Genomic DNA, 27,824 nt, shown 5'->3' on the forward strand with positions numbered 1-27,824 from the left:
GCAAACTATGGGTCTCGAGTTATCCATGAGTTTACGGGGCGTGGAAAGGGAAGTGGTTACTGTGTTCGCGAAGCATCAAGTTGACAACTTTCTCAACCGGTTGAAAATAGGACGATAAATTTAAAACACATATTTCTCCAAAAATACAGAATGGACATATTTAATACTTCACTCATTGTGTTTCTTCAATGCCTCTTGTGCAAATAGCACATAAAACCGAGAAAGTGTGAAAATCACCATGGTACTCCTTTAAGAGAAACTTCACTCCCTGTAGCTTCAATGAGATCTTCAGCTGATCTTTAGTTTAGCAAGCTAATTTTATCCTGCGCTGTGTGGTATAACCGATGAGAGTCACAGTTTGAAATTTGCCTCCATTGAGTGCACAACATTGGCACAGTTTGAATGATTTCTTTGAGTGATTAGTGATTACATCTGAAAAGTAGTTGTTGAAAATTTACCCCTCAGACTGAACAGAGATGTAGAATTTTGTTTTGAGTGAACAAATGCTTTGTCCTTGCCTGCTGAACAGTTTTTCCTAACTATCTTGTGTCTGTTTAAGCCAAGTCTTTCTGCCTTGCCTAAGTTGTCCCTCATAATGTTCTAGTCCAGAAATTGGAGTATCAGTCAGAAGGTTGAAGGGTCTAATCCTTGTGCGTGCATGACTGTCATACCACCAGCTTACCTTGATAGAATGTAAAATGTAAAATGTGCATGTGGTTCCAAATAAAGGCATTTGGCAAGCAAACAAGTGCATGTGAAGGTCGCAGTCATTGCTGGGATGATATACAGGTAACATTAGAGCTATATCCCAGGGGCGTGGCTCAGCAGTATAAATAGAAACTCCAGACAGAACAGATTCAACTGATTGGCTACAGAGGTTTAGGGTCCTCTACTAGCATTCCGGTCTATTGAGCATCCTACTTGCTTTCCTCTTTTGTTGATGAGACCACAGTACCTGTCACATCAGCCCACCCTCAAAGATTTTCCGAGGGAGGTGGATCAACTCCATATGGTCTCCTAAGAGACTCGTCAGGGTCCAGCAGCCAAGCTGAGCATCCTGTCTTTAAAGGGAAGAGGAAGAAGAAACTCATTTAATGACCCGTGCTGCTATTTTAAAACACTTTTGCCATTTGCAAATGCAAGAATAGACATACTGTAGAAAGGGCTCAGTTTGTTGTTTTAAAATAATTTACCTTTAACAAGATACTAACTTACAGACTACTTGCAGCTACATATGAAGCTCATATCTTTGATAAACATTGATGAATATCAGTAGGAAATTATTAGAAAAATGTGTAGAAAAATGATATGCCAATACTTGGTATTTTTGTGTTAGAATTTTTTAGATCAGCGTACGCCTTGAATGATGCATTTTAGCTGTTGTGTATTAAATTATGAAGGACTGTGGTGCTTATTATAGATTAACTGCAATTAATAATGTATTATCAAATTTATTCACAGTAGAAAATATACTCACATAAATGACACAAGGTTCTGTTTTGGATTAGCAGTACCTTTCCTTCACCAAACAGTAATTCATATCAGGATATAAATATAAGAACATAAGGCATACATTTATATGTGTAGGAATGCATGTGCAAATATTTTTAATTTCATTGCCATTGTCATATAATTTCATACATTGCCTTATAATTTGAGACATGGAATATGCCATGGGACATATTCTGGAATTGCACAGATGATAAACAATACTTTATGCATATTGTAATGTGTAGTATATATTGATGAATATATGACTAATATTTTTTATTTTGTATATTTTCCAAATTCATAATTGGCTCATTGCTGTCCATTATTATTTCCAACATGTACATGTTGGTACTCATTAAAATATTTTGTGTTACATCCCTGTCACAACAGAGTAATTAATATCACAGTTTGTAATCCACACTCCACAGATCACAGACTTCATACGTTGTAGGCATGTAGTTCGAAGTTCACAAATGCTGACAAAGATCCAAACTGGAAAATATTGTTTATTCCATGCTCTCTTTCAATTGACCCTTTGTTGGCCTCTTGATTGGCCAGCTGAATCACCAATCAAAGCATTCCTGTGCATAGCAATTGCAGTTAACCCCCACAGAATCCATCAAGCTTTTGTGTTGAAATCATTACCGTCTATGAGGATTGTAACTAAGATGATAAGTTGTAGCCTATCTGTACATCAAAACTAAAATAAAAAATGGTTAAATGAAGCTCACAGGGAGTAATGATTAACAAATCAATTTTCCATGCCACTTTGATTAGTTAAAGAATAAATATAAATATTATGTTCAATGAAATTGTTAGCTTGTTACTTACCCTGCTCCAGCAGTGCACAGTTCTGCCCCCTTATGAGAGTGACAATGACACTTCCACTGACAATAGATAAGGCTTCTATCATTTACGCTGTGGGCGATAACATTTTGTAGTAATATTTTCCTTATATTATACTTTATATCATGAATGTAATCCTCGATTGCATACTGGAGCCACTGCTGTCAACTTCTGGATGAGATAAGCGATCCCTGGCTCCAAAAAAATGGTCATTAATAGCTGGTGTTGTCGATTTGTCGAAATGTCCTACCGGAAGCACAGATTTATAGTCACGTCTATTGATCTTTGAGACAAGTATACTGTGCTACTTTAATAGCCAAGAAGTTGGTAGGCATTTGTACCTTATCAGAAAATGATACTAAGCTAATTACATTGCTATTTTCATTAATTCATCCAATAACAATCTCAAACTCGTTCTGGCGAGGGTTTCCCAGAGACTTCATAGCCAAAGATAGGCTATTCCTTTCCTCTAATTGCAACTGTTTTGAATGCAAGATAATAACAATAGTGCCAATATTAAACTACCATTGATGTTTTATTCAAAATTATTTCTAGTTGTAGAATATTGTTGCATGCAACTAGGCTGGTTGTTCAAACACTGGCCTAATTATTTGGTTAGAAAGGACAGCAGCTAATACATAGTAAAGTTCAAAAGACAAGTTTATATGTGTGGTTTTCTTGTCAGCTACGCACAACGCAGAACATAAACAGTATTAACCACATTCTTTGCACCAAGAGCCTGGAATGTATGCCAGGCCATAGATATTAACCAGCAAACTTGAATAGAAGCGCATCTGTGCTACAATCTTATAGGGTGCTCGTAAAGCGGCACACGCGTTAAGCAGGGAATTTATGCACAGCCGGCCCACAAATTTGCATAGTAAATTTTTTAACAAACAAAATGTCCCTGTGGAACTACTTAGAGCTATATCTCATATCCTCGGGCATTTTCGGTGATTAAATCAGTTAGACTACTGGATGAATGTATGTATTACCCTTAATGTCCACCTCAGCATCTCTTATCTTACTGTCGTCAGTCGGCGAGACCTTGGTCACCCATCCTACAGACCACAGGGCTCTAGGCAAGTGAGAGTCCAATATCAAGGCGACCTGCTCGATAGCAAGGTCCTGAGTGGAGTTCCGTCACTTCTGTTGTAGCAGGAAGTTCTATATCTGGAGAAACTGACCCCAGAAGTGTTCGGCAATCACTTGGGTTTGTCCATAGCATCGATGTCCCAGAAGGTCACTGGATCCATACACAGCCTGTGTGTGGGAGTCATCCCACTACCCCATCAGCGGTGGGGCGTCTGGTGTTTCTTGATAGCCTTACGACCTCTGAGTATCCAATAGGTTCTTCTCAGTTTGGCAAAAACTTTCAGGGTCTGGATGTAGAAGACGGTTATCAAAGTTCTGAATTAAGAGGTAAGTGGAGCAACCAGCCCATGCAGGGACTGATATGTAGTCTTAATGAGGTCATTCCATGATTTACAATAACTCAAGTCAGGAAAGGGGGTATGACAGACTGATACATTACCACAGAATATGGATCTGCGGAGCAACTTGCAATTCTCCACAATCATTGCAGGGCAGGCTGGCCAGTGACTAGAAAAAAGTAGAAAAAAGTATCCAGAAATGCAGCCAGTTCATTGTTGTTGATCAGGTGGTGCTCTGTACAGAGTCATGGCAGTGGAGGGTGGTGCACGAAGAGCTCCCCTTTGATTGCTGGATGTTGAAAAGATTCATTACTACTATTAGTACCCATCTATGAGGAAAATTTGGATTAGTGGAACCTCTACCATTAACATCAATTTCATAAAGAGTCAATGTTATCCTTGTCTATGTCAAATCATGTATGAAATCCTTGTAATCATCGCAGGTGGCCAAAGCAACTCTTGAATAGATGTTACAGTAGACTTTGCCTTTCCTCTTGCGATATTATGAATAGTCCAATGTGGAGGTGCTTCTGCACTGATGAACACGGCTGCAGCGAGACCATCCAAATCAGGCATGAAACTGGTCCTTACCATTAGCATCCTGGTTGTTCTAATTTGCTTGAGCGACAGATAGCCCTGACTTTAATTAGCCAGACAGAGGTATGTTTCAGCAGTGATAGAAAATGGCATGCTTAGCTGAATGATTGGTTTTAATGCAAGGCCTAGCCAAGAATGACTTCGCAAATTTGTAGGAGAAACATTTTTTAGACATCGTATGACCTGCTCTGCATATGGATTGGATCTGGTCGAAGAAAACACCTTGCGGGAGGTAAACCATGTTTCGATTATTTGCAAAGAGCCCAAGGCACCCTTTAATCTGTCTCAGTTTGACTTTGGCGTGTGTGTGTGTGTGTGTGTGTGTGTGTGTGTGTGTGTGTGCATGTGTGTGCGTGTGTGTGGATTCACACTGCAAGCAGGTTTAGGCTGCATCGTGACAAACATTGCCCTGGACAGAGCATCTGCAGCCAGCATGGGGGACGCCTGCATGTTGGCCATCACAGCCACACTTGCTGTATTGTAGGTCCCTTGTGTCCAGCCCGCTACAAAGAGCTGCGCGGAGCCAATTTCATTTTGAGTCTAATTAAAAACTATTAGTGTTCCTTTGGGCTGACGAGATGTCTGGCTCTACAATGTGACAGCCATTTAAAAATGTTTTTTTCTGCAATTTGGGTTTTAAATCCTGAAATAAATGAGTCAAGAAATTACATTAGTCGAGGGAAAGGTTGAATCGCAGACACTGAATATCCTGTACAATTACTCACTGGATTAAGTGGACGGGAAATCTGGTTTTTCATTTTATTCAAATAAAAAAAATAGTTTAATCCTTCCCACATGATCACTCCAACTGTGGATTATTCCACCTGCAAGGGGTGACTATTATTGTGTCCATGGGCTTTCTGTGGGTTTTAATATAATTTTCCAGCTCACGGCTGCAGTAGAGCCTCCATGGTGAGAAAAATAATTTCTCCAGCATCCGCATTGGAAACCCCAACAGCGCAAGCCCTTTCTTTTTATTCCAGCCATTCACTTTTTTACTTCAGCTGGCTGGGTTTGGCATTTTAATGCAGCTGCACATAGACCCTGCACCGCATACCTTCTTACGTTTGCTGATCTCCAACACAGTATTTATCTCACAAAACAATATCATAATCCGTGCAGCCGTAACGCTAGGAGCCAAATAAGCATATCAGCCATGTCACTGCGTGTATAAAAGGTCGCTGCACGAATGAAAGGACATAAACAATGTTGCCATGTACTGTGTTTGTCCAGCCAGCTAATTACCCATTCTTATTAGCGGGGCTGATCACAAATAGGTTTGTTTGGACAAATAAACAAACCAAACCACGATTCACATTATCCTTTACACTCTGACATGTTTCGGGGACATTTTGGTCATTCTCTGCAAAATCAGATGAGTGGAAACATGAAAAAAGCTGAAAAATGTGTAAAACAAAAACTACAGCAAAAAAAAACAGGCTACTTAAGTGTACCCTGGAAAAAAATGTTTCATTGGATAAACAGAAGTAAAAAAATTTAGGTTTATCCAATTAAACATTTTTTTCAATGTAAGAGGACAGGTCATCAAAACACAACTTTTAGCACCAGCACATTTGCAGACTTCACCCAGCCAAAGTTTTCCCTCCAGTGGTTTGCAAGGTACCGTGCCTGTGCACCAACCCACTGAAGAAGCAGTGCGGACGTTAAGAGTAATGCGAGTAATACGGCCTCCAAAGGCACTGCGCTGTGCTAAACGGACAGGGGTTAGAGGATCCCAGCTCAATGCACGATGTAGATGACAGTTATATTGAAGAGGCCACATAATTTCAGATTCATGTAACAAAAATTATTGCAACACAGGAAATGAAAGGGAAAAAAACACAAATGATATCCCGTAGTATCGAACCAATCACAAATCACAGCCTTCAGCCCACACTGTGGCCATACTCAAGTTAGCTACAACAGACAGCAGTGGATCACTACAGACAGTACATGTTCATTTCTTAGTTGCGCAGACTGGAAGATTTAATTTGTCATGTTATTGATGAAATGTCCACCATGAGATCTGCTGTATAAACTTTGAAAATGGCAGCTCGGCACGACATCAATAGCCGTTAATATTTAATTTTCCCCGATGACAACGCTTTGCTATGTAACAAATCTTTACTGGACTGAACTGAAGATAAATAGCTTATAAAGTGCAATGGAATGCTTCACATTTTTCCAGAACCTTTTTTCCCCAATTCTTACTCCTTCACATATCCAACAATTTTACGTTTAGGGGCAAGAGCTATTTGTCTTTTTTTAACATTTTTTAAAAAAAAGTTCTGCATAAAAACATAAAACTTAAAAAAAGCATAAAAACTTAGCTCATCAGCTGTGATGTGGAAGAGTGCAGATAAGCACGCTCCCTCCTCTGAAGCACGTAATGTCACCAGGTGCTTCTTTTCACACCGCAGCCACAAGCCGAGCTCGCACATGCAGTCTAGGAAGACGCTTCACGTGCAGTTTTTGCAGGCAGACTGCACAGTGATGAGATGCAGAACCCAGCCTGCCAGACCCTCCTTAAAACCGGGCGATAACACCACCAAACATGCATTGCCCTGCGGGGCAACCGGCCATAGTCAGCACTGGCACGATTGAGACTCCATCCCGAACTGTGGTGGCTATCCATGCACTGCACCACTGAAGGCTTTCACAGGGTTAGTCACCCAGCAACCCCAGGACATTTTTTTCTCTGCATTTACTTGGCACAACCAAAAACTGAATGCTGTATCTTTCAACACAGAGCCACTCTATTTCTGGAGTGGTTTCAGGCTGTGCTGGAAAAAAAGTGAATTGTCATGCAATATGCATTACAAATGGAGTGCCACCCTGAAATACCCATTATTTCAAATAACGTAGTTTAACAATCTCATGATTCATCAAGAAAACAAATGCAAAACTTATTTTCCTCTTTTATTCACTTACATTTTCCAGTGTTAAAGCAACAAGAAAACAATTAGAATGTCCTTTGGTGGAATCCTATTACACTTTAGTTTATATGCAAACTGATATTCTTTGATGCCAGCATGTTGCCAATAAGGAATAAACTGCACAGCCAAATAAGAACAAAAATTAAACATTTCTTCAATATGATGTCCTCAATCTGGATTAAATATATCAGAAGGTTGCCTTGTTACACAAACTGGCAATAATACAAAACAAAAAACTCCCCAGAGTCCCCCCATTTACGCATTCATTTTTTGCTTTGTCATGAAAATAATATATTTTTTGTACAAAAATTAAATACATGTATCTTTAAATATCAATGTTTCCTTTTTTTAGGTTAGCAGGAGCATCGTCGTGGATGCGGTGCCTTTAAGATATGACAGGAATACCGGTGATTTGGCTGGCTTTCTGGGGCAAGGATTATAACACGTGCCACTGACAACAGACGAAAAAATCTTTCAACCAACAAGGTATACAGAGGAACGTTCACAGAAGCACAGGTAAGAGTTAGGCAGGGGGAAGGGTGGTGGTGGGCGGGGCAAGGGAGGAACAGGTGAGGGGAGTAGGGTATTAAGAGGTGCGTAATGAAGCAGTGACAGGTCAACGCAGGCAGCCCGGGATGGATATCCTTTCAACCACAATGCGCTGACTGCAAAGAAAAGTTTCCGCTTTTCCATTAAGCGTTCGCCCAGGTGATCCAGACAGGTCTGTGTTGTGCTGTGTCAGACTGACCAACAGCGATCTGGCTCCCAAGTCCCCCCATCCCCAAAATGGCCTGCAGCTGATACTGTTTATTTATTCATTTATTTATTTATTCATTTATATATTTATTTATTCATTTACCGCCATACGGCTGCCGTCCTCACGTTGAGCTGGATCCCACGTTTGAAGATTCTTGTGCTCAGCTTCCGCTATTTATGATGCAAGTGCTCAGTTATTTATTTTAACACATCTGTTTTTTAATTTCAGGAATATCAAGGTCATATTCCTTTTCTTAAATACATCTGTTTTTAATTTCAGGAATATTTGAGGTCATATTCCGTTTCTGACACGTTCGCCGTAGGTCATCAGCAACGGACTCTCGTTAGTTCCGCATCTTGGGCCTCGCGTTGCCTCAAAGCGCCCGCAGGAGCAGGGAGGCGGCGATGGTCATCAGCAGCGGCAATTGGGCGACGCGTCCCGGCGGGAGGAGGGCGGCCTGGCCCGATTTGGCGCCGGGGCAGCCCCCGGCCTCGCTCTCGCACCGGGGCTTCTCGCACAGCAGCCCGGTGAAGCCGGGGGTACAGTGGCACCGCTGGTTGTTGTGACACACGCCCCCGTTCTGACAGCGCATCATCAGGTTGTCGCACACACGGGCTGCAGATTCAAGCAGAGGAAAAAGTCCCATTGTACACATGATCACCCATTTGTTTTCATATTTTGTGCAACAATATTACGTGTAAATACGCTGCCTTTTGTTTGTATATAATGTACTCTCCTTGTGGGTCTCTTCAGCAAAAATGTGCTAACAAGTCAAATAAATAGTAAATAAATAAAAACAAACAAGGCACTTAAGGTAGTTCAGCTGGACTAAATTGCCAAATAAGGCCATTCAAGTTGAAAGGTGGTTGTAAAATTATGCACTTTCCCTTGGTGCTCAAGGAAAATAAAATTTCTAGCTACTGTTTGATATACATCCACATAATGGCTAAGGATTAATGACTTGTTTTCACAGCAGATGCAGGTGCCCTTTTAATCCAAAGTAAGGTAAATGCACTGCAGTTGCCAGAGAAAAAGTACATTACGTACATTATTATGGAAGCTAAATAAAAACCCACTTCAATTAAAATAAAACAAACAAGCGTAATGCAATACACGACTCATGAAAATAAAAACATTACATTCAGGTGCTCAACAGTGCATATTTTTTGTGCTGGATTTGAAGTACCTCCCTACGTACAGGGAAGATGCTGTCATGGCTAATTCCCAAAGCCTGCTGGGAATGTACATGTATGTATAATAAGATCAATCACAATAACATGTTCAGTGGTGCACTTGCAGTAGGATATATAACTAGGAAAGTTTTAATGAAGACTGGGAAGAGGCAAGAAAACTCAAAAAACACACATAAGTGTGCCATTTCCTTTGTACACTCTGTGGCCAAAAGTATGTGGACACCTGACATCCAACATTATGGACATTCATATAGAGTTGGTACACCCTTGGCTGCTATAACAACCTCTACTCATAGGAAAGGCCTTATACTAGATGTTGGAGCATTGCTGAGGGATTTGCTTCTATTCAGCCAGAAGAGCATTAGTGAAGTTGGGAACCGATTTAGCAATTAGGCCTGGCTCACAGCTGGCTTTCCAATTGATCCCAAAGGTGTTGGATGGGGCTGAGCTCAGGCCTCTGTGCAGGCCAGTCAAGTTTTTCCACTCTGTTTGCAATAAAACCATATCTGTATGGACCTCACTGTGTGCTTGGGGGCACTGTCATGCTAAAACTGGAAAGGGCCTTCCCCAAACTGTTGGGGAAGTACAGAATCGCCTAGAATGTGATTGTATGCTGTAGCATTAAGATTGACCTTCACTGGAACTACGGGGAGAAGCCCAAACCACGAACAACAGCCCCAGACTAAGGGGTGTCCAGATTTATCACCGGTTAGTTATGTAAATGTTGTGTCTTGTTAGTCTGTGACCACTGAGCTGATAATATTGTTCAAATGAGGGTGAAAAAATATAATAACCACTTAAAACTTGCCATTTGAAGCTATGTGCAAAAATGCAGTAGGGTTACATTCTACTACTGAGCCTGTTACACAAGACAACAAGTAGGCGCACCGTAGTGAGAGAGTCTCTTCAGCTCAATGAGAATGTCAGAGTTACCCAGTCAGACACAGCATCTTCCCAGCTGCCCAGCATGCATGCAAATCATTTGACTGAGGCTGCCTCGCTGTGCTTTAATTGAAGGGCTGATTAATAGATGGTTCAATCCTCTGCCAGCAGGAAAATAAAGAATGGGCTAACGACTGCAGCAAAACAAAACTTCATGCTGAAATGCAAAGTAATAAGCACATATTAATAATTGATTTAAAAAAAAAAAAAAAATTTACACTCGGTCATGAAGGCTGCGATTAATTCCCAAGCGATGGCTTACATTTGGGGAACCGAGATGATTCCATTTCCATTGCTCTCCTTCCTTTAACGACTACAACCTTTGATTTCCATTTGTTATCCACGTCTTTTTTCACAGGAATAAATCATTTGGACACAATGCAGCAAGTGATAAATCCAGCGTCTTGAAATTCTATGTACAATGGAATTGTGTTTCAGACTTTTTATTTGTTAAGAACTGGCCCGATAAGCAGTTTATTTAGTAGCAGGCTAGTTTTATTCCCCCAAGGAGCATGCTGTTGAGTTTGCCATAGGCAAACAGGACAAAATGCAAATGAGCAAACTAAAACCTCAAATGAACTCACAGAAACAACCGATTTGGCTAGCTGTACATGATGGTGACGGACCTGGCTGAGCTATTTTTGGTTTACCATGGGAAATTGGAAGGGGGGAGGCTGGGTCTTGGGTGAGAAAAGTACATGGTCAAGGGAAGGGATACATTCTCCAGGAGAATGCCAGAGGAATAATCAGGGACAGTCCTGGGCCTCCTTCTTGAGGACTTCAAATTGAACTTCAGGCCCTGTGACAGACAGTAATTGCTTGGTAGACCGAAGGCTAAAGATTTTATGCATGCATATTCGAGAGCCAACATTCTCAATTTGCTTCCCCCAGCAAGCACTCCCTATGGTCTTCCATTTTAAAATAAAGTCAGCAAGTGCAAATCAACCTTCCATTTCCCCATAATCCACTGCACTACCTCTGACCTTGGCAGGAGTGCTTTAAACTTGCAAACACAAAACTGGCATTTGAGGTGGTTAGTGGACTATCATTTATCAAGGGAAATATTCCAAATCAGTGAAGTATGAGAGAAGCAACATATTGGGTTCAGCAGCAGTAATTTTGTACATTTCTGAGCAAAATCATGGGTAGTGAAATCTAACACTAGGGTCACATAATGGAGTTTTCTGAAACGTGGAATGTGCATAAAACTGGGCTCTCATGGACAGAAATAAACACATCTAACAATGGTGTTATGTTATGTGCCAATTAGTGGTAAACCAATAAACTGGTGGTAATTCTGTGTTTCCAAATCATTGCAAGACTCACATTCTTCCTTGCCAAGAGGCCCAATGTTCTGGCGAAATGGCGATGCCGCTTTATTTTGGAATGGAAGAGCAGTGTATGGTAACTGTGCTTGAGCCTTTTTTTACCTGTGAATATTCAAGGTCAGATCAACAGTGAATCACTTGTCAAACCAGAGACGCCAGTATATATATATAGCTTTGTAAAATATTTCTTATGAAATACAGTACATAAGCTGAGAAAGTAGGTATAAGCTATTTTTTGTACACCCACTGAAACATATCTTTACCTAGCGGCTACTTTCTAAAACCACAAAGCGTAGAGTGTGAAGGTGTGTGAAAGTTGCCAAAGTTGAAAACAAAATGAGCTAAGTTGTAATATATGTGCAAAATGCATAATGCCAGGGATGTTCAGTCAGGGTATGCAAGAAAGATGCAGGACATTGCTGTCTTCACCATGTCACCTGACTACGCTCATTTCAGCGCACAGAAAATTTTCATGCATGTACACCAGTGAAAAAACGTCCCGTGGGAAAAGCTGATGGAAAAGCACAGAATTTCTCTGCCATTAGAGGCATGTCCTGCCCAGTGGCTTCCACACAGCATAAATCGCCACACATTACTGGTATCGACCAAAAGCAGTTTATACTGTGGCTGTGAAAATAAAGGGTATTGAACAATAATGCAAAAATTGGATTATTCTTTCTTTGGTGTATTTTTACACAGTCTGTGGCTACTGTGCCTTAGCTGATAGTAAATAAAATCGCAAGGTAACCCTGAATGAATAGTTACATACAAGTATAATGTTGAATATGACTCACCATTTTTTTTTTATTGAACTGGTTTGGTGTGTGTTATATGCACAAATGTATAAAACATGTTATAGACATCACTTTATCCTGTTCAAACAATTTTCTTGGACAAAAAGGCTGTGAAACTATGTCCAAAGAATAAACTATACAATGAATAAAAATATACTGACTCCTTTGTACTGAAATTGATGGTATTACATGATTTAATTGGCTATGCTGGAATAATACTGGAATCTAATGTGGTATTGGCATGAATACATCCAATCTACCATATTCACAGTTCTTTCATATGTCAACAACCCTGACCATGAAACAGATGATGAGATTTATTAGGTTTAGCCTTTTATGGGGTGCAATATTTGTCTGGAAACCAACAGAAAAATTGATATTTGATGAGAGATTTAATTTCTAATTGCACATTCCTGCCTGCATATATAATTTCCCTCCCCTGTCTTGTAGTAGGACTTACCATAGCACAGAACACCAGACCAGTCTTCTTTTTTGGCTCTATGGCAAAACTGCCTCAGGTACAAGATTGACAGTGTAACTAAATGTTCCTTAAAACAACATGTGTTAAACATGTAGATTTTTGCTTTCTGTGAAATTTGGTTGATACATTTTTGTTTCAGTGAAAAAACTAAATCTCAAACGTTTCATGAAGTACATGAAGTACAGCACACAGGTCTTTGTTTGTGATCCCATACCGGTCCTGGTGATTATGACTTTTACATCCTATTGTCTCTCTTCATGCATCGATATCTCTATACCTATAATCAATCACAAAAGCTGTTTTAAGTGAAATGTTTGCATTTGCTGAAAGCCTCAAAAAAACAGGAAATCAGCCCTAATGCTAACACCAGCCTGCTCTTAATCAAGATGCATCAGCACAGATCTTTGACAACTGCTACAGTTCTGTATTTGTCTATTGTACTTCAAACCACAAGTACTCACTACTGAGCAGATTGCTTAAGATTCAAACCTTCTCTCAAAGAGCCTAAACCATACTCTTAGAGTAGTATTCTGTACAGTATATTGGCAATTTTGGGTATTAAAGCCAGAGGCAATATACTTTTTTTTATATGGATTTTGTATTTTTATAAAGAAAGCTGCATTTCCAACATGGCTAATAAGTGTCCTATCTGGGTTCACATATCTTTTGTAACTTTTTCAGCAGAGCTTGTCCACGAACTGTGTTGGTACGTAGCATACAGTACAACTAATGTAATTGATTGAAATATCATACATTAGAGTGTATATTATAGAGTGTAGTGTATATTGATATGATCTCTTAAGGAAATAAATCTAATTTTCAACTGTAAACTCCATGCCATTCTATCATTACATATACTGAAAAATGTATGCATCTGCTAAGAAGTTTATGTATGTATGTAATGTAAATGTAAATATCTAATATATTGTACTGTTCCAATTTATCTTTAATCTGCCCCGTTTATCAAAATAATTAATAACATGGTGTCATCTAAATACCATGCAACTAATTTGGTATAAATGAGAATACTGTCTTGTTCTGCACAAACTAAATATGAACTATTATCATTTATCGATTCCCTGTACAGGGTAAGGCCATTTCAAATGTCACCATGAGCATCATGGAAATGTTACCATTAACATTATTAACATCATTCTTAATTTTTCAAAGTGCAAACATTTATATAGTTGTCACCACACTGAAGAGTATTTATTAGGTACTTTGAGAGAACTTTTTTATCTTAAGCAATCTGCCAATACGCCGCCAAATATAAAAAGCACGCATGTCTCAAAATGTCCAATAGCATGAAGGGTCTTGTGTCAGGATCTGTTTGGTTTAAACGGAGTTATGTTTGTGCAAAAAAGTATTTCATTTTTATTTTATTTTTTAGGGGGTATCCACAACATGCCATAACGTAGAAATAGCAAAAATCGGTATTTGGCGAGTCCTACCTACGAAATGGCATTGAGATTGGTTTTGATGCCGTGATCAGTGTAATACAAGCATTTCCCATCACCCACAGCTTTCAAAAGCAAATTTAACCTACTTGCATAAGTTCTGTGTGTGTGTGTGTGTGTGTGTGTGTGTGCACGTGTGTGCTTTGTTGGGGTGTTGAGGGAATAGAAGGGGTTTTCATATGTTGTGATATTTCACATCCACTACTCTGAGGTGGGACAGCTGGGAGTACATTACACATCTTCTATATTGAGCTGTTGAATGTAAATTCTCTCAAGAGAGTGTGAGAGAACATAGTGTCTGAGTGTGAGAGTGTGAGGCATGGCCTTGAAGTGTGAGACTCATGCTCAAAATGTGAAACTTCAGGTGTCTATTTAAAATATGTAATAAACTCTAAAAAACCACTACAAAGAAATAAAAGAAAGATCAAAAAAGTTATTTTTAAGTAATAACTCGGATCTTGTTTGTTGTAATGGAATAATAGTGGAACACTGGCATCTTTTCCAAAGTTAAGGACAAACGTTAATTCAGTCCAGGCATCTGAAATCCTCTAGATCAGATCAGAGCTGTTGTTTACTTTCCCGTCACTGGTATGTGGATTCTGTGTAAATGCAGACCTGCATGTTGTCACAGTTTTTGATATTATACGGCTGATGCATTATTTTCTTGCTCCGTAATAATCAAAGGGCTAAGAGTAAGTCGATGGTGGGACACATTTTGTCCCTAGGCAGTCCTGTCACACTGTATACAGCCTTGAGTATATATGACTATAGATATGAGTCTTGTGACACCCGTCAGTCACACTGGCAGAATTCAATACAAGGAAAAACGTCTCGGTGGAGTACAGCTATTCACAAGCGCTCATTTTCAGTACAAAAGCATGCCATTTGTGTGCTGACGCATAATACTAAGGCAATAAGAGTGACCTGACCATTAAAGCCTCCTAATCTACAATAAAGAGATTTCATTCAATTCAGCAGACTGAATGATGGGTAATGGAAAAAAGGAGATCTTTCAATTTTCAAACACAGGTATTATCTTGCATCCAAGCCAGTTTTATTATTGTCCAGCTCACAGCCTCTGGTCACATGTGTGCGGGGCACATTTTCTGCTTTGTACGTGACACATTTTATGTTGATCTGATGTTGAGCACACAGGAAAATATTCAGTGTTAAATCAACTCTTACAGAGTATATTTTACTCTAATAGAGTACATGTGATCCCTAACTGGACTCATATAAACTGTGGAATTAACACTGGAAATTTTACAATGCATACAAGATCAGACCAGAATTATGATTGTGGTTCCTTGAGTTTATCTTATTGTTTTTATGATTATTATTTTTTTTTTTTACAAAATTAATTTGCCATTACTGGTCCATGTGAAATAAGCAGTCTGTACTGAGGACAGGCAGATTTCCTCCTGAACATTGGATTCCAACTTTGTGGCAATGAAGCATTTTGATTTGGCGAAAGCGAGGGAAAATTGAGGTTAACGCCACAAATTAATATTTTGTCTGCACTGTTCATTGCGAACCCTCTCACAATGATGACTTGGAAAGGAGTGTTTTGAAAGCAATAAATCGTCTACATTGTTCCAATAAAAATGCACACATTTGACTTCTCAGGACTGTAAGATTGATTTCCTTTTGAATAAATTGTGAATGGGGCAGGGATACTGAAAAATGCATGAAATTTAAATGCTACAGCATTGAGGATTAAGTGGAAAATCCACATAGGTGATTCAGGGTACATAATTTCTGATATTTAGGTCAGATAATATTTTTCAGAATGCATCAGTTAGCTTCCTGCTTTTGTATTTTCATTGGAAAAACGTGTTTTCCTAGAGAACCCAAAGTTTGAAGCTAGCAGATTAGCGTATGGAACATGCCATGCCATGTCTGATATGCAGTCCATTCCTGTGTATTGGTAAGCATATCTCTGCATTAACATTTAATTCAATGATGAAAGCAGTACTGGAGTGTTGGTTGTTTTTTGATGTTCAGCATACTGCTGACTATGTAGAAATGTTTCTAATAAAAATTCTGCAAGGATAATTGTCTGGGATACAACACAAATACACCAACTAAAACAACAAAACCCTGTCAGTTTGTTGAACCCCTAAAATGTGAAATTTTGTTAAAGAGACATGCAATAAGGTTATATCACAAAATAAGCATTTACTGAGGACAAAGACATACACACACACACACACAAACGCACACACACACATTAGGGAATCTGATTCAGAGGTTAGCTATTACAGCACTCAGAATTAATAGCCTATGCTTTTGTTTTTTAATGGCTGTTTTCTGTTCAAACAGATTGATTATTGTATTCATACAGACGTGTGGGGAGAAAGAAAGATCTGGACCACTTGTTTTACTCTCAAAACTACTGCTGTTTCAGTGAAAAAAGCTGTACTTTGGGCTTTGGGATGTGATCTGAAATGTGAAAATATCCTTTATTGCATGACATATTTTGTAGTAAAACTGCATTTTCTAATTGGCTTGTTTCTCTATGATTTTCTTGAGAATCCATACAATAGATTTAAAGTGCAGTAAAAATAAAATAAAATATATATATATATATATATTATCAGATTCATCCTCATACATAATTTCTATGAATACAGGACTCAAGCCAAGCCCCATTTGTACCAACACTTTTAGTTTTGGTGACACAACTATAGAACCATCATGTCTGAGATTGTCTATATTGTCTATATATCAAATCAATATTTATCAAATTTACGCTTTTATCTGACTTCTCAATTCACAAACCTTTTCCCAATTATTTCCAAGTTAATTCCCAAGTTCACACATGTAATGTAAGACGCGCAGCAAATCATCACCCTCCTCATTATCGCCCCACCCATGGTTTTCCTTTAGATACAAAGGTGGAATAATCTGGAACAATTATTGTAACATTGTCTCTGAATCCTCCTCTCTCTTAACATTTACAAAAATAACTATTTGGATTAACCAAGTCACAAACTATCCATTAACCTACAGTTACAGACGCACTCATTCACCTACACACATACTCACGAACACACACCATTGTTTTTTTATCTCGTTATTTGGTTCACTTTATTGTCTTTTTTGTTTGTATATTTTTATTTATTTTCTTCTTTTTTGTACTTATTATTCTTCTGTTTATTATTGATGAGGGTGAGGCACCATATAAGCCCTTCTGGGTTACTATCCCCATCCTGCACTATGTACATGTTCATATTTTATTTTTTGTTATTATGTATTTTTATATTATATTATATTATTTTTTTCTGCATTTCATGTCCTCTTTTTTCTAACAAAATAAACATTGTAACTGTCATTTATCATAAGCCGGCCATGAAATACAGTTTAGTCGTTACCACCAGCTGTTATTTTAAAACAACAGCACATCGCTGAAATATGAAGTGGAATTCACCACAAACACTTTTCAACATGGGGGTTTGAACATATGCATGATCTATCATAAAAAGAAGTGTGGTACTGCCACAGATAAACTCTTCCCTGGATCAAATCAACATTTTAACATTTATCTCACAATGAAATGCAGGTGTCGATTCGATACACCACAAAATACCTTGGAAAATTCAGCGATCACCAGAATTGGCTTTCCAAACTGTTTTTGCAAAGAACAAAATCCTGACAAAACTTGACAGTTGCATTTGTTAATCAGAATTAAAGACAGATGTTGAATAACCTTTGTCTTTCATGAAACAAAGGACCTTAAAGAGCCTTTGGCACTTCATGTATATCATAGGTGTTTTTCTGTTGGCACATTTGCAAACCTGACTCTCGTGCTCTGGCATTTTCAATAATTCCCCCTCACTTCACCTTAGCTGTGGTGGCGTGCTGAGCATTCTGGTACAAAATGGCAGCTGTGAATCACCCAGGTGAGTGCTTCACACCTGTGTGAGTTTCCCCTTGCAAGGCGCAACATAAATGAATGTATTGCATCATTATTATTATTCTTATTATTATTACTGCATCCAGTCTTTTTATGCACAATGAACTGATTTATGCACAATAATAGAAATTTTTCTTAATAAAGTTGGAAACTTGGAAGCACTGGTGAAACCATCCCACCCATCCTCTTCCTCTTCTTGCACACAACCTTGTAGCTCGTAAGCTGCACAACTAAAAACTGATTGTGCAGAATTGTGTTGTTGGTATAATGATCTGCAAAGTCACACTAAACTTTCATGGCGGTGCCATTATCGCGCAGGGACGTCAAGACCCGCGATAAGACTTGATGAAAGTTGTGCCCCTGGCCTGGCACTTTCTTACAGATATATACATGAATCACCACCTTTGTCAAAGAGTGTGAGTTTTCCCCTGGTGCTCATGGGAAAGTTGTCATGGCAGAGAGTTCTTAGGGCTAAGAGAGGCATTTGACAGCTCTATCTTTGTGCTCACAGCATGGTAGCAGGGGATCTTGTTTCGCAAGAGAACATACTGTGTTGTGACTGTTTTTAACACAGCGTTTTAATATAGAAGGTATAAGAGGTAATGCAATCTGCATTAAAAGTGAAAACTTGCTAGTGTCTGTAAGGTGTGGCCTGACATATCTGTATCACATGTTTCTACAGAACATTTAGACATGAAATGAGTATAGTTTCCCAGGTGAGATGAGAAAGGCCATACAATAAAAAAAGGTTAAGTACATAGTCCAGCAAAGGTCAAGCAGAACTATCAATAAAAATTATGGGAACATGGAAATGAGGCCATGGAACATGGACCAGTCAACGGTCAGGTGACCAGAGGGCATGAGCCATTGACGGCGTTGCCAAACCTAGGAAAATGCGCTCATCATACAACTTGGCCACAGCCTACCAGTAGAAGCTGAGTTTGCAGAACTGGCAATTGGGCCACCTAATGCAGTGCTTAAAACTGATGCAAATGTCGATGCTTTGACATACAGTAGCTGCACTGCTTTGAGTGGCTGAAGCAATCTGCAATCTTGCAATGAAGAGCAGTGGTGCATACAGGGTTCTCAGCCAAGTGGGAAAGAGGGGAGGGGGGAGGGCGGCAGGGGTGGAGGTACAGCATTACATGGGTGGTCAGAATGGAGGGATGAGGTAGTTAGCAGAAGGAAGTGAACTGTAGAAAGGCCTGTATGTTAGGCCTAGCACAAAGATGAAGCTGGCAGTGCAGCAATTCACTGGGGTTATAACTAATGTTTGATCGGAAACCGTTACTGTGACAACAACATTACTGTGACAACAGACATTATCAATAGCTTAAAGTGTCAATACCTACTCGCCTAGGTATCCTGCTAATAAGCAAGGGAAAATGCGTTCAGCTACAAAGTGTGACATTTCTGCGATATGAAATGAGCCAAATTTAATGTGGCTTTATCATATATTTATGATAAAGCCGGAAACAGATCCTTGATAGCTACATTCATAGTTAAGAAGCTACATATGAAGTTACCAAATTAACTAACATACTAGTAACTTGTAAGTATGCATGCGCAAAACAATGTGCCCAAGTACACAATCATGTGATAGCCTTGTACCCAATAAGGGGTTGATATGTTCAAATGACACCTGAACCGGAAACAGAGTGATGCCATTTTTGCAGATCCACTGTTCTTACATCGGTTGGCAAAGAGTACAGCCTCAAGCAAAGATACGCCGGCAACTTCATCAGCTTGAACACTGAAATTTTATTTTCAGTTTATTTTTAAAACCAATTTTTCCATATTTGCAATGCTTGGTCAAATTCATTGGCTTGCCAGCAATGTCCTTCATACATTTAGGATAAAGCAGACAAGCATGCCTTCCCAGTTGCTGCTGCAGTTTAATTTCCAGTCTTCTATCTGCACTGCACAGTATTGTATCAGAGGAGTACACTTTACATGCACTAGGCAATGACACACTACAGATACCCCAGTTGACCATTATGAAAATATGAGTGTATTGCTTATTATAATTATTGATTATTGCTTATCAGTACATAAGTGTCAAAGATGACATCAAGCTGATTCATTTTATTGTAATTTCTTTTTTATTTGTTGAACTGCAGTCATTAAAAAACTGTTTGCCTGATGATACCAGGAAATTCAGCACGAAGAAAAAATCAAATTATTTCAAAATCAGGAAAAATAAATCAAAATTTAGGAAAAAAAAACATGTTTCAGAGCCCTAGGCTAATTATGCACCACCCTGGAGGTACACTGCCCTAGAAGAGCTGTTGGTTCCCAGGGCAACAAAAAAGCAATGTGAAACAAGATGGATTGGCTCTTCACCTTTGACAAGTATGACTACAAAGTGCATAGTCTGAAAATTGGTAGGGAACCCTCTGTGGTTTGGTTTCTGGTTTTACCTGTTGGTGGTCTGAGTTATCAGATTCAAATTTAAAATAAGAGAGAAGAACACTAAAATATTCCCAAATCATTTATCACAGAACAAAATGATACATATTCCAGATGCACCAGTTATGGGAATTGTTTATCATTTGTCAAATCATGTACTAGACCCTTGAAATATCCTAATCTGGTGTGTGAACGGTTTCTGCATGAGACAATAATACAAGGAACTGCACATACTGGCTAAGGGACCATTATATATTGATTCATTACATTTTAATCTGAAGACAACTTTCCACAAACCTTTTTTTCTCTTTTGGAGAAATGCTGACAGATTACCGCTCAAACATGTTTGGACAGGAGCATTCGAGCAGGTGTCATATTGAATCTCAGACAGGTATGACAGTGTTTCCACAAGCAAATATCACACCTGCAAGTCCCTATACCAAATTGAGAATTTTCCATAAACACAAGGCTGGATGCCACACGTGCATCTGAGGCATTTAATCAGGCCTGTGTCTTCCTGAGGTTCAGCGATATTATTAGCCCAGCCAGGAGATTTCCTTGGTGTTTAGTTTTGAATATGGATGTTGGCTGCTCATTCCAGTAATATTACTGTCTACTATCATCTGTCAGTCTTGTTGATAACTATAAACATCTAAACTCAGCAGTTTCACTTCCATCTCGAGAGAATCTAGCACTGTCAGGTCTGCTTAGGAACGTGCTAAGCATCTCTATTTGTACTCTCCTAAAGTAACTTGCAATCGGTCCTGGCCTTAGAGTGCAACTAACTAACTGGGTACAGTATGAGTATGAGTATACAGTATGCCCACACTTCTCTCTTTAACAAAACATCTTTATTTTTATGTAGCATGCTTTTGTTTATACTATGTACACTATAATTTGCTTCTTTTATTTTTAAATGCACTTATTTTGTTTGTTTTTACAAACCTTTAACTGCTTATCCATTATTAGAGCACTTAAGGAGTAATTCAAAAAGCGATCCCAACAATGGCTGTTTTTATAGTTGAGGGTATGACCGTAATGATTAGAATTCATTTGAAATGGAGCAATTTACATTATTGTATAGTCAAAGTCTATTTTAGATGTTATTATTCCTTCAAGCCTTCACTGAATGAATCAAAACTTGTCCAAGAAATGGACAGTGAGATCGCAAATGCATGGGGTTCAGATATGTTTCTTGAACAAATGGACATGTGGTTTTGAGACTGAGGCCCAGATTCACAAATCACCTGAGCAGTGGTGTTTATGTAGGTTTTGCCTTGTTCCTCTTCCTAGTTTTTATCTTATAATGGATAGAGCAAGGATATACATGGGGAAACCTGGTCTGCTCTCCTACTCCGAGAGGCTTTGCAAATACGGACGCTAGTGCAATCCAGATTGTTTTGCGCTCAATAAGCATATTTGGACCCAAGGGAGCAATGGAGCCAGTTCTAATTTTTTGAATTTTTACTTGAGATAAAATCATGGATTTGGCAGTCATACAAAACTTAAAATTCTTCTTTGTTACAACACAGACACAATTACACTATTAATCACACACTATTAATTTCACAGCACTGAGAAAACCCATGAGGTTAAGTTAAGACTGAGACCTGCGTTTGATATAGCTTTGAAGACGAAGCACACTGCTGATAAATCTGGGCACTTCTCAAATGGCAGTAATCATTTTATGTCTTTCACGATGTATAGACTGGGATGCTAAAATCTCCAGCTTGGCCATGGCAATGCAAGTGGACATTTTATAACCCAAAAAACACAAACTTCAGGCCTCCCAAGCCAGTTCCATTTGCCACCGTGCTAAATGCCATACTGGGAGATGTGCAGTTGCTCTTTAAGCCTTTCAACATAAGCATCCATCAAAGATACGTCCAGAGTTAAGATCTTTAGATCATTGTGTGGAAAAATTAAATTTCTTCATGTTTTTGCAAAATAAGTAAAACATCCATGTCATCATATTTATCAATAATTAAAATTTAAATAGAATTGGAAAGAAGAGAAATGTGGTTAACACAATGAGACAATAAATTCAATGCATGATCACATTCATAATATGATGCAACGGAAAATAAGGTTTCAAGTCTGTATGCCGTAAAGTACTTTTAAATAGACATATGATCACTGTCATTTGCATGTTTATTACTGCTTTGACAACAATGTGGACTAACATATGGGTGCCGCTGCTCTAGTTTAGTGCCCCCATATGCTGCCGCCACCTGCAATTTCATTGCTAAGCATCCTTCATTTGAGCACATCTCCAGCCAACCATGAGAGCTGTGACGAAAGCTAACCAGCAGCCCCGCTATCGTCCGGGCAGTTTGGCACATCTGCCACCTTCAGAGCTTTTCCCACTCGAACCCCCACGGGGGGCTCTTCTCCCCGGCCCACTCGCTGAACCGCGTGATTCCGAGCAGCACTCAACGCGCTGTTGGCCCTCCCCATCAGGCTTTCAGGGTGACGCCCGATTGGCCGGAACCACGGCGGAAAACACGGGGGCCTTGTCAGCGCGCGTCCGCGTCCGCGCCCGGGGGGATTAAACTCGCGTTTGCTCAAAATCAATCCACATAACCTCCCAAAAACTCACCACCGCCCCCCCCGCCCCTTCCCCGCTGGCTACTTTTCTTCTCCTCGCAGCAGAAAGGTAGCAGAAAATCCCCCACGAGCACCGTGCCTCGCCGTAGCGCCTAATTAAAATGGAAAGGGACAGCCGAAAGCACTGAGAAATCTCAGAAAAATGCTCATCAAAAAAACCTGCTCGGTCTCCCAGAGAGAGAGAGAGAGAGAGCCGGACGCCCGCAGGGCCACACCACACACTGCCTAAACTTTGTTGTGGCTAACCCTACGAGGGCTATCCATTCTCCTCTGTGGGCATCAAAAAGACCCTTTTTACCCTTTTAAAAGTTTGTCAATTCTTGAAGTGGTTTTAAACTTTATATTTGCTTGCACAAAAAAAAAAAATCCATAGCTTTTGGCTGGTCTTTTTTGCTTCTTGGCACTATGCCAAAATTGGGATTGTTATTATGATGGTCATTACTCTTAAAAACAGTTTTCTGTTCTTATTTCAAGCAGCCTACCTTGATTTCGGTTTGCGACCCCTAGAGATGAAACATTCGGCCGGACTGCATGGAATCAGGGAAGAGATTACGAGTTATTAAATCCACTCACTATGCCAGACAGATTTGTGTGAGGATTGGCTGGTGGATGCGCAAATCTACACAGATCTCTGGGTTTGCTGGTTCATAATGCTCTTTTGTGCACATGTATGACCACCAAGCCCAAGTAAAGCAAGCAGGTGATGCACCCCAAGACCCATGACAAACCAAGCAGATTCCAACTATTCATGCGTTGATATCCTACTCCATAGGTCCACCTTTAGATATTCTGATAAACACTTGAATAAGGAACCACAGTGTCTAAAATAAGTAACCGTAATGCTTTATGGCTGCCCTTAATATAATCTACATGGGTTGTACTTCAAGTAGACAATGAACTAGACATTAGTTAATGGGAGACTGGCCTGCTTATGTTATTCCTAAGTGCTTTTTATATAGGAATTAATTATATTTTGCTAAAGTACATTTTGCTCAATATGGGTAACAATGAACTAAAAAAACAGTTAAAACAATGAAGCTGCAGCCATTATGACCTAAATGAGTCCAAATGGGCAAGCTATTTTAGTTTCGGTTCTGAATTGCAAACTAACATTGGTGGAAGGGGTTAGTAAATTAATGAGATGGTTGGTTGGTTCCAATTAATTGTATGACCATGCATTTACTCCACCTTTCAGCATTTGCACATGCATCAGCACAGTCCATGTTAAACTGCAAATTACATCAATAGCAATATCAATATTAGATATGGACTATAGAGTGGTTCCTTAGAGTGCCTACCATTGTTTGTTTTGGAAGGACACAGGAAACACCTTCCATTACATGTGTAATTTATATCAAACCAAACAGAAATTGTATGCAATGAGGTCATTTCATCACTTACTTATGCAGGCACTAAATCTGCATTTGAGATTGCCCGACATGAGCTGGTTTACCATGCAATGCGTTAAAAAAAAAGAGGCCAGAATACTTACAACACTGGGTAATGCCAACAATGGGCGGCTAAAAATATTGCATTTTTACGATGCACATATTGCTTTCAAACTCAAAGCCTTCATCTGTTTGTGATTACAGTGTATTTCTCGATCAAGAATAGCAGTAATAACAGCAGAGTCCGGAATGCAGGCCATTGCCACATAATGACATACAATATTGCATTTCGTTTATGGAAATGGGAGATGGAGCCCTCTATATCAGGCTAAATTGACAGCTACCTCAATCCCCCCTTACTTCGCCCCTAACCAGGAGCACAATAGCTTTCATTAGTCGGCATGCTGCTTCATCACTGAAATCAAAATGTCACATGATTGGTGCAGAATTTCAGTATTGCTGCCATGGCAGGCCATTTTTATTCTGGGAAAACCAGAAATGCTGCATTGTTTTTCTATCAAACATTCATGCAAAAATACCGAGCTGCTGTAATATAGATGCTCAGAATGCGCAGGTATTACTTCAGCAGAATGCCATATCCAGGACATAATGCATTCATCCTTTTGAAATTGTTTGGGGGATTTTGTGTCCTCACAGAGAGGCAGTTGTACCTTTACATAAGTACATATAATGCATGCAGCTGACTGATATGATTTTTGAAAACTGAAATAAATGTAATGTGACTTGCATTGGTCTCTGTGCTTATTATATGTCAACTTAATATTGAGTGGTATAAAGAATTCTGGAACTAATAGAAAAATATACCCTGATTTTAATTTTTGTTTAATTAAACATTCAAATATGCTGCACAGATCCTCATATTACAGTATCAGCACTAGCTATCACCTCTTTTTTGTCTTTATTCCCTATTTTTATGCGCCGTGTTTACAGTGCATTGAATGGTTCTCAGTTTAACCTCCAGCAGTTTTGTATAAAAAGTATTCACATAAATATTAGAATGACTGCATTGGTCATATGTTACTGAGTTAGAGTACAGCCACCAACTCAGTGGGAACCTGTTTCTATTTCATATTTTATGGTAGACAGAAAGGACACGTCATAATCATGCACGTTACAAGGGGAGGGAATTCAAATAACCAACAATTCAGAAAATGAGCAATGCATTCGTGTTAAAGCTGACATCAGCTTTGCTACAGTTATGATCAACTCTCAAAATTCTGGTAAAGAATAAATTTACTGTTTGATAGTTTCCAAGCAGCCTTTCAATTTTTACATATCTGGTAAATGCACCATAAATTAATTCAACTCTAACAGAGTTTATATGAGTTTATTAACTCTATCTGAACATTTTGCACTGCATCTCAATGCACTCTAACAAATGTTTGTCCTAATGGCTATTTTAATTTTCAAACAGAAACATAACAACTGTGGTGCTTTATTTTTTTTTATTGTACACCAGTCAGAGGGGTATGTTTATGGCTTCAGTGATATTGTACAGTACCCTGTGTAATTAATTTAATGCATTTTTAAATGTCATCTCATATGCATATAGCTGTGTAGATTTTATTCAATTCATTTTCCCAAGTGTCATCATCCAAAGTATCATGACACTGGATATTAGTCATCTTAATGATTTTAGATTATGATTTTTGATTCAAGGTCCTTGAAACTCACCAGATCATTCATAGTATTGCTGTTCTGCATCAACAGCAGTTTAGACTGACTGACAGCGTGTCCTTTCTGCACAAACCAAGATGAAATAGAAAGTCTTTCAGATTCCCCATTTTGAACTTAACAGCAGACATCGCTTCATGCAAAAGAAGTGTTGAAAATGAACGTGTCAGATGGAGAAGCATGCAGAGGGTCAGAAAAGCAGCAATTCATGCACACAAAGCAGCATCCACAGCTCTAAAGACCCACTTTCACATGATACTCATTTCTGACTGAATTTCTAAAAAAAATAAAAAAATAAATCTATCATGCAACCCATGTCTGGCAATACCAAGAGGCAACTTCTATTTCCTTTATTGAATGAGAGTAATAATTTCCTGATGCTTTCTGAAGATGCTGGAGGTGGTGTCAATATTTAGGACTAATTAAAAAAAGACCCATTTGAATTATATAAATTCAATGAATATTTCCACTGCACTACAATCATGCCTTCAATAGGCAGGCCAACATTGCTTGTGAAATATGACAAAATACATGTATAATGTAAACAGCCATAAAACTTCCTCGCATTTCCAATAATGCCCATGAAATAACGCTTATATGCTTTCTGATATTACCACCAAATATCAATGTATTCCTGTTCATGATAGCAAAACATCAGCTTGAGAGCACTCTGTGCTGTTGCTGTGTACATATCAATCTATGTGCTATATTATGTGGTATTATGCAACCACATAATAATTTACCATGTATTTTTACAGTGAATTTAACTATATTTATCTATATTATGAAATGTAAGGTCATATATGAAATATAACAAATGCTTGATATAGCATAGCACGATAATGCTAATGCTGATAACGGTTGTTAAATGGCAACTTACTGACATGTAAAGCAAGCATAAGTTGATGTCGGGCGGGGGGGGGGGGGGGGGGGGGGGGGGGGGGGTAGTCTGCTGTCACTGACTGAGACAGGGCTGCTGAAAAGCTGCTTCAGCTAACATTTTTCCGATGAAGCTGGGAGTAGTATTTTGGGAAATGTAAGATCTGACTTCAAATTCTCTTTTCATTTAAGTGCCTCTCTTTTGATTAAACCTCATAGCTGCAGTAACTGTACATATCTCCCCACCCCTGGGGACACTGAAAGGACATCATTATACTGGACTTCGCTGTGATTTCTATAATTACATGACCTTCCCAGCACAATGGAATTACATTACATCATAATGAGCACCAACTATTAATGTAAATATTTCATGAGTCACAAAAATTACATATTAATTCATTTTATTTTATTTTACGGATTTACATTCTTAAAAAGAACAAGAAATAACACAAATCAGAAATGAGCTTTCAATGCAAGTGGATTTTAGATGTTTTATGGCAAAGCAAAACTGGCATTTGTATTTATTTGTTTAGTTGATTTACTTACTAACAGGTCCAAGATAATTAGGGATACCTGTAAAGGAAAAAAAACAGACATTTAATGAGTAGTAGCAACACAGAAATACATTTCACTTCGTAATAAAACCATTATTTCTCCAAATTAATAAATGTT

General features: G+C 38.9%; 1 protein-coding gene across 6 annotated transcripts in view; it reads right to left on the minus strand.

Moving 5' to 3' along the window:
* Positions 1 to 7,273: 7,273 nt before the first annotated feature.
* Positions 7,274 to 27,824, minus strand: part of LOC118229274 (netrin-G1) — an 87,644-nt gene continuing 67,093 nt past the window's right edge. For 5 of the 6 annotated variants that reach the window (XM_035421115.1, XM_035421116.1, XM_035421114.1 and 2 more), the window contains exons 5-7: positions 27,699 to 27,725; positions 23,670 to 23,714; positions 7,274 to 8,675 (exon numbers count right to left, since the gene is read on the minus strand). In XM_035421115.1, the coding sequence (XP_035277006.1) occupies positions 8,434 to 8,675; positions 23,670 to 23,714; positions 27,699 to 27,725 (314 nt within the window). In that variant the 3' untranslated portion in view covers positions 7,274 to 8,433. The remainder of the gene's footprint in view (positions 8,676 to 23,669; positions 23,715 to 27,698; positions 27,726 to 27,824) is intronic. The other variant, XM_035421119.1, reaches the window with a different exon arrangement.

Source organism: Anguilla anguilla, chromosome 6 (genome assembly GCF_013347855.1).
Source record: "Anguilla anguilla isolate fAngAng1 chromosome 6, fAngAng1.pri, whole genome shotgun sequence".
Classification (NCBI taxonomy): Eukaryota; Metazoa; Chordata; class Actinopteri; order Anguilliformes; family Anguillidae; genus Anguilla; species Anguilla anguilla.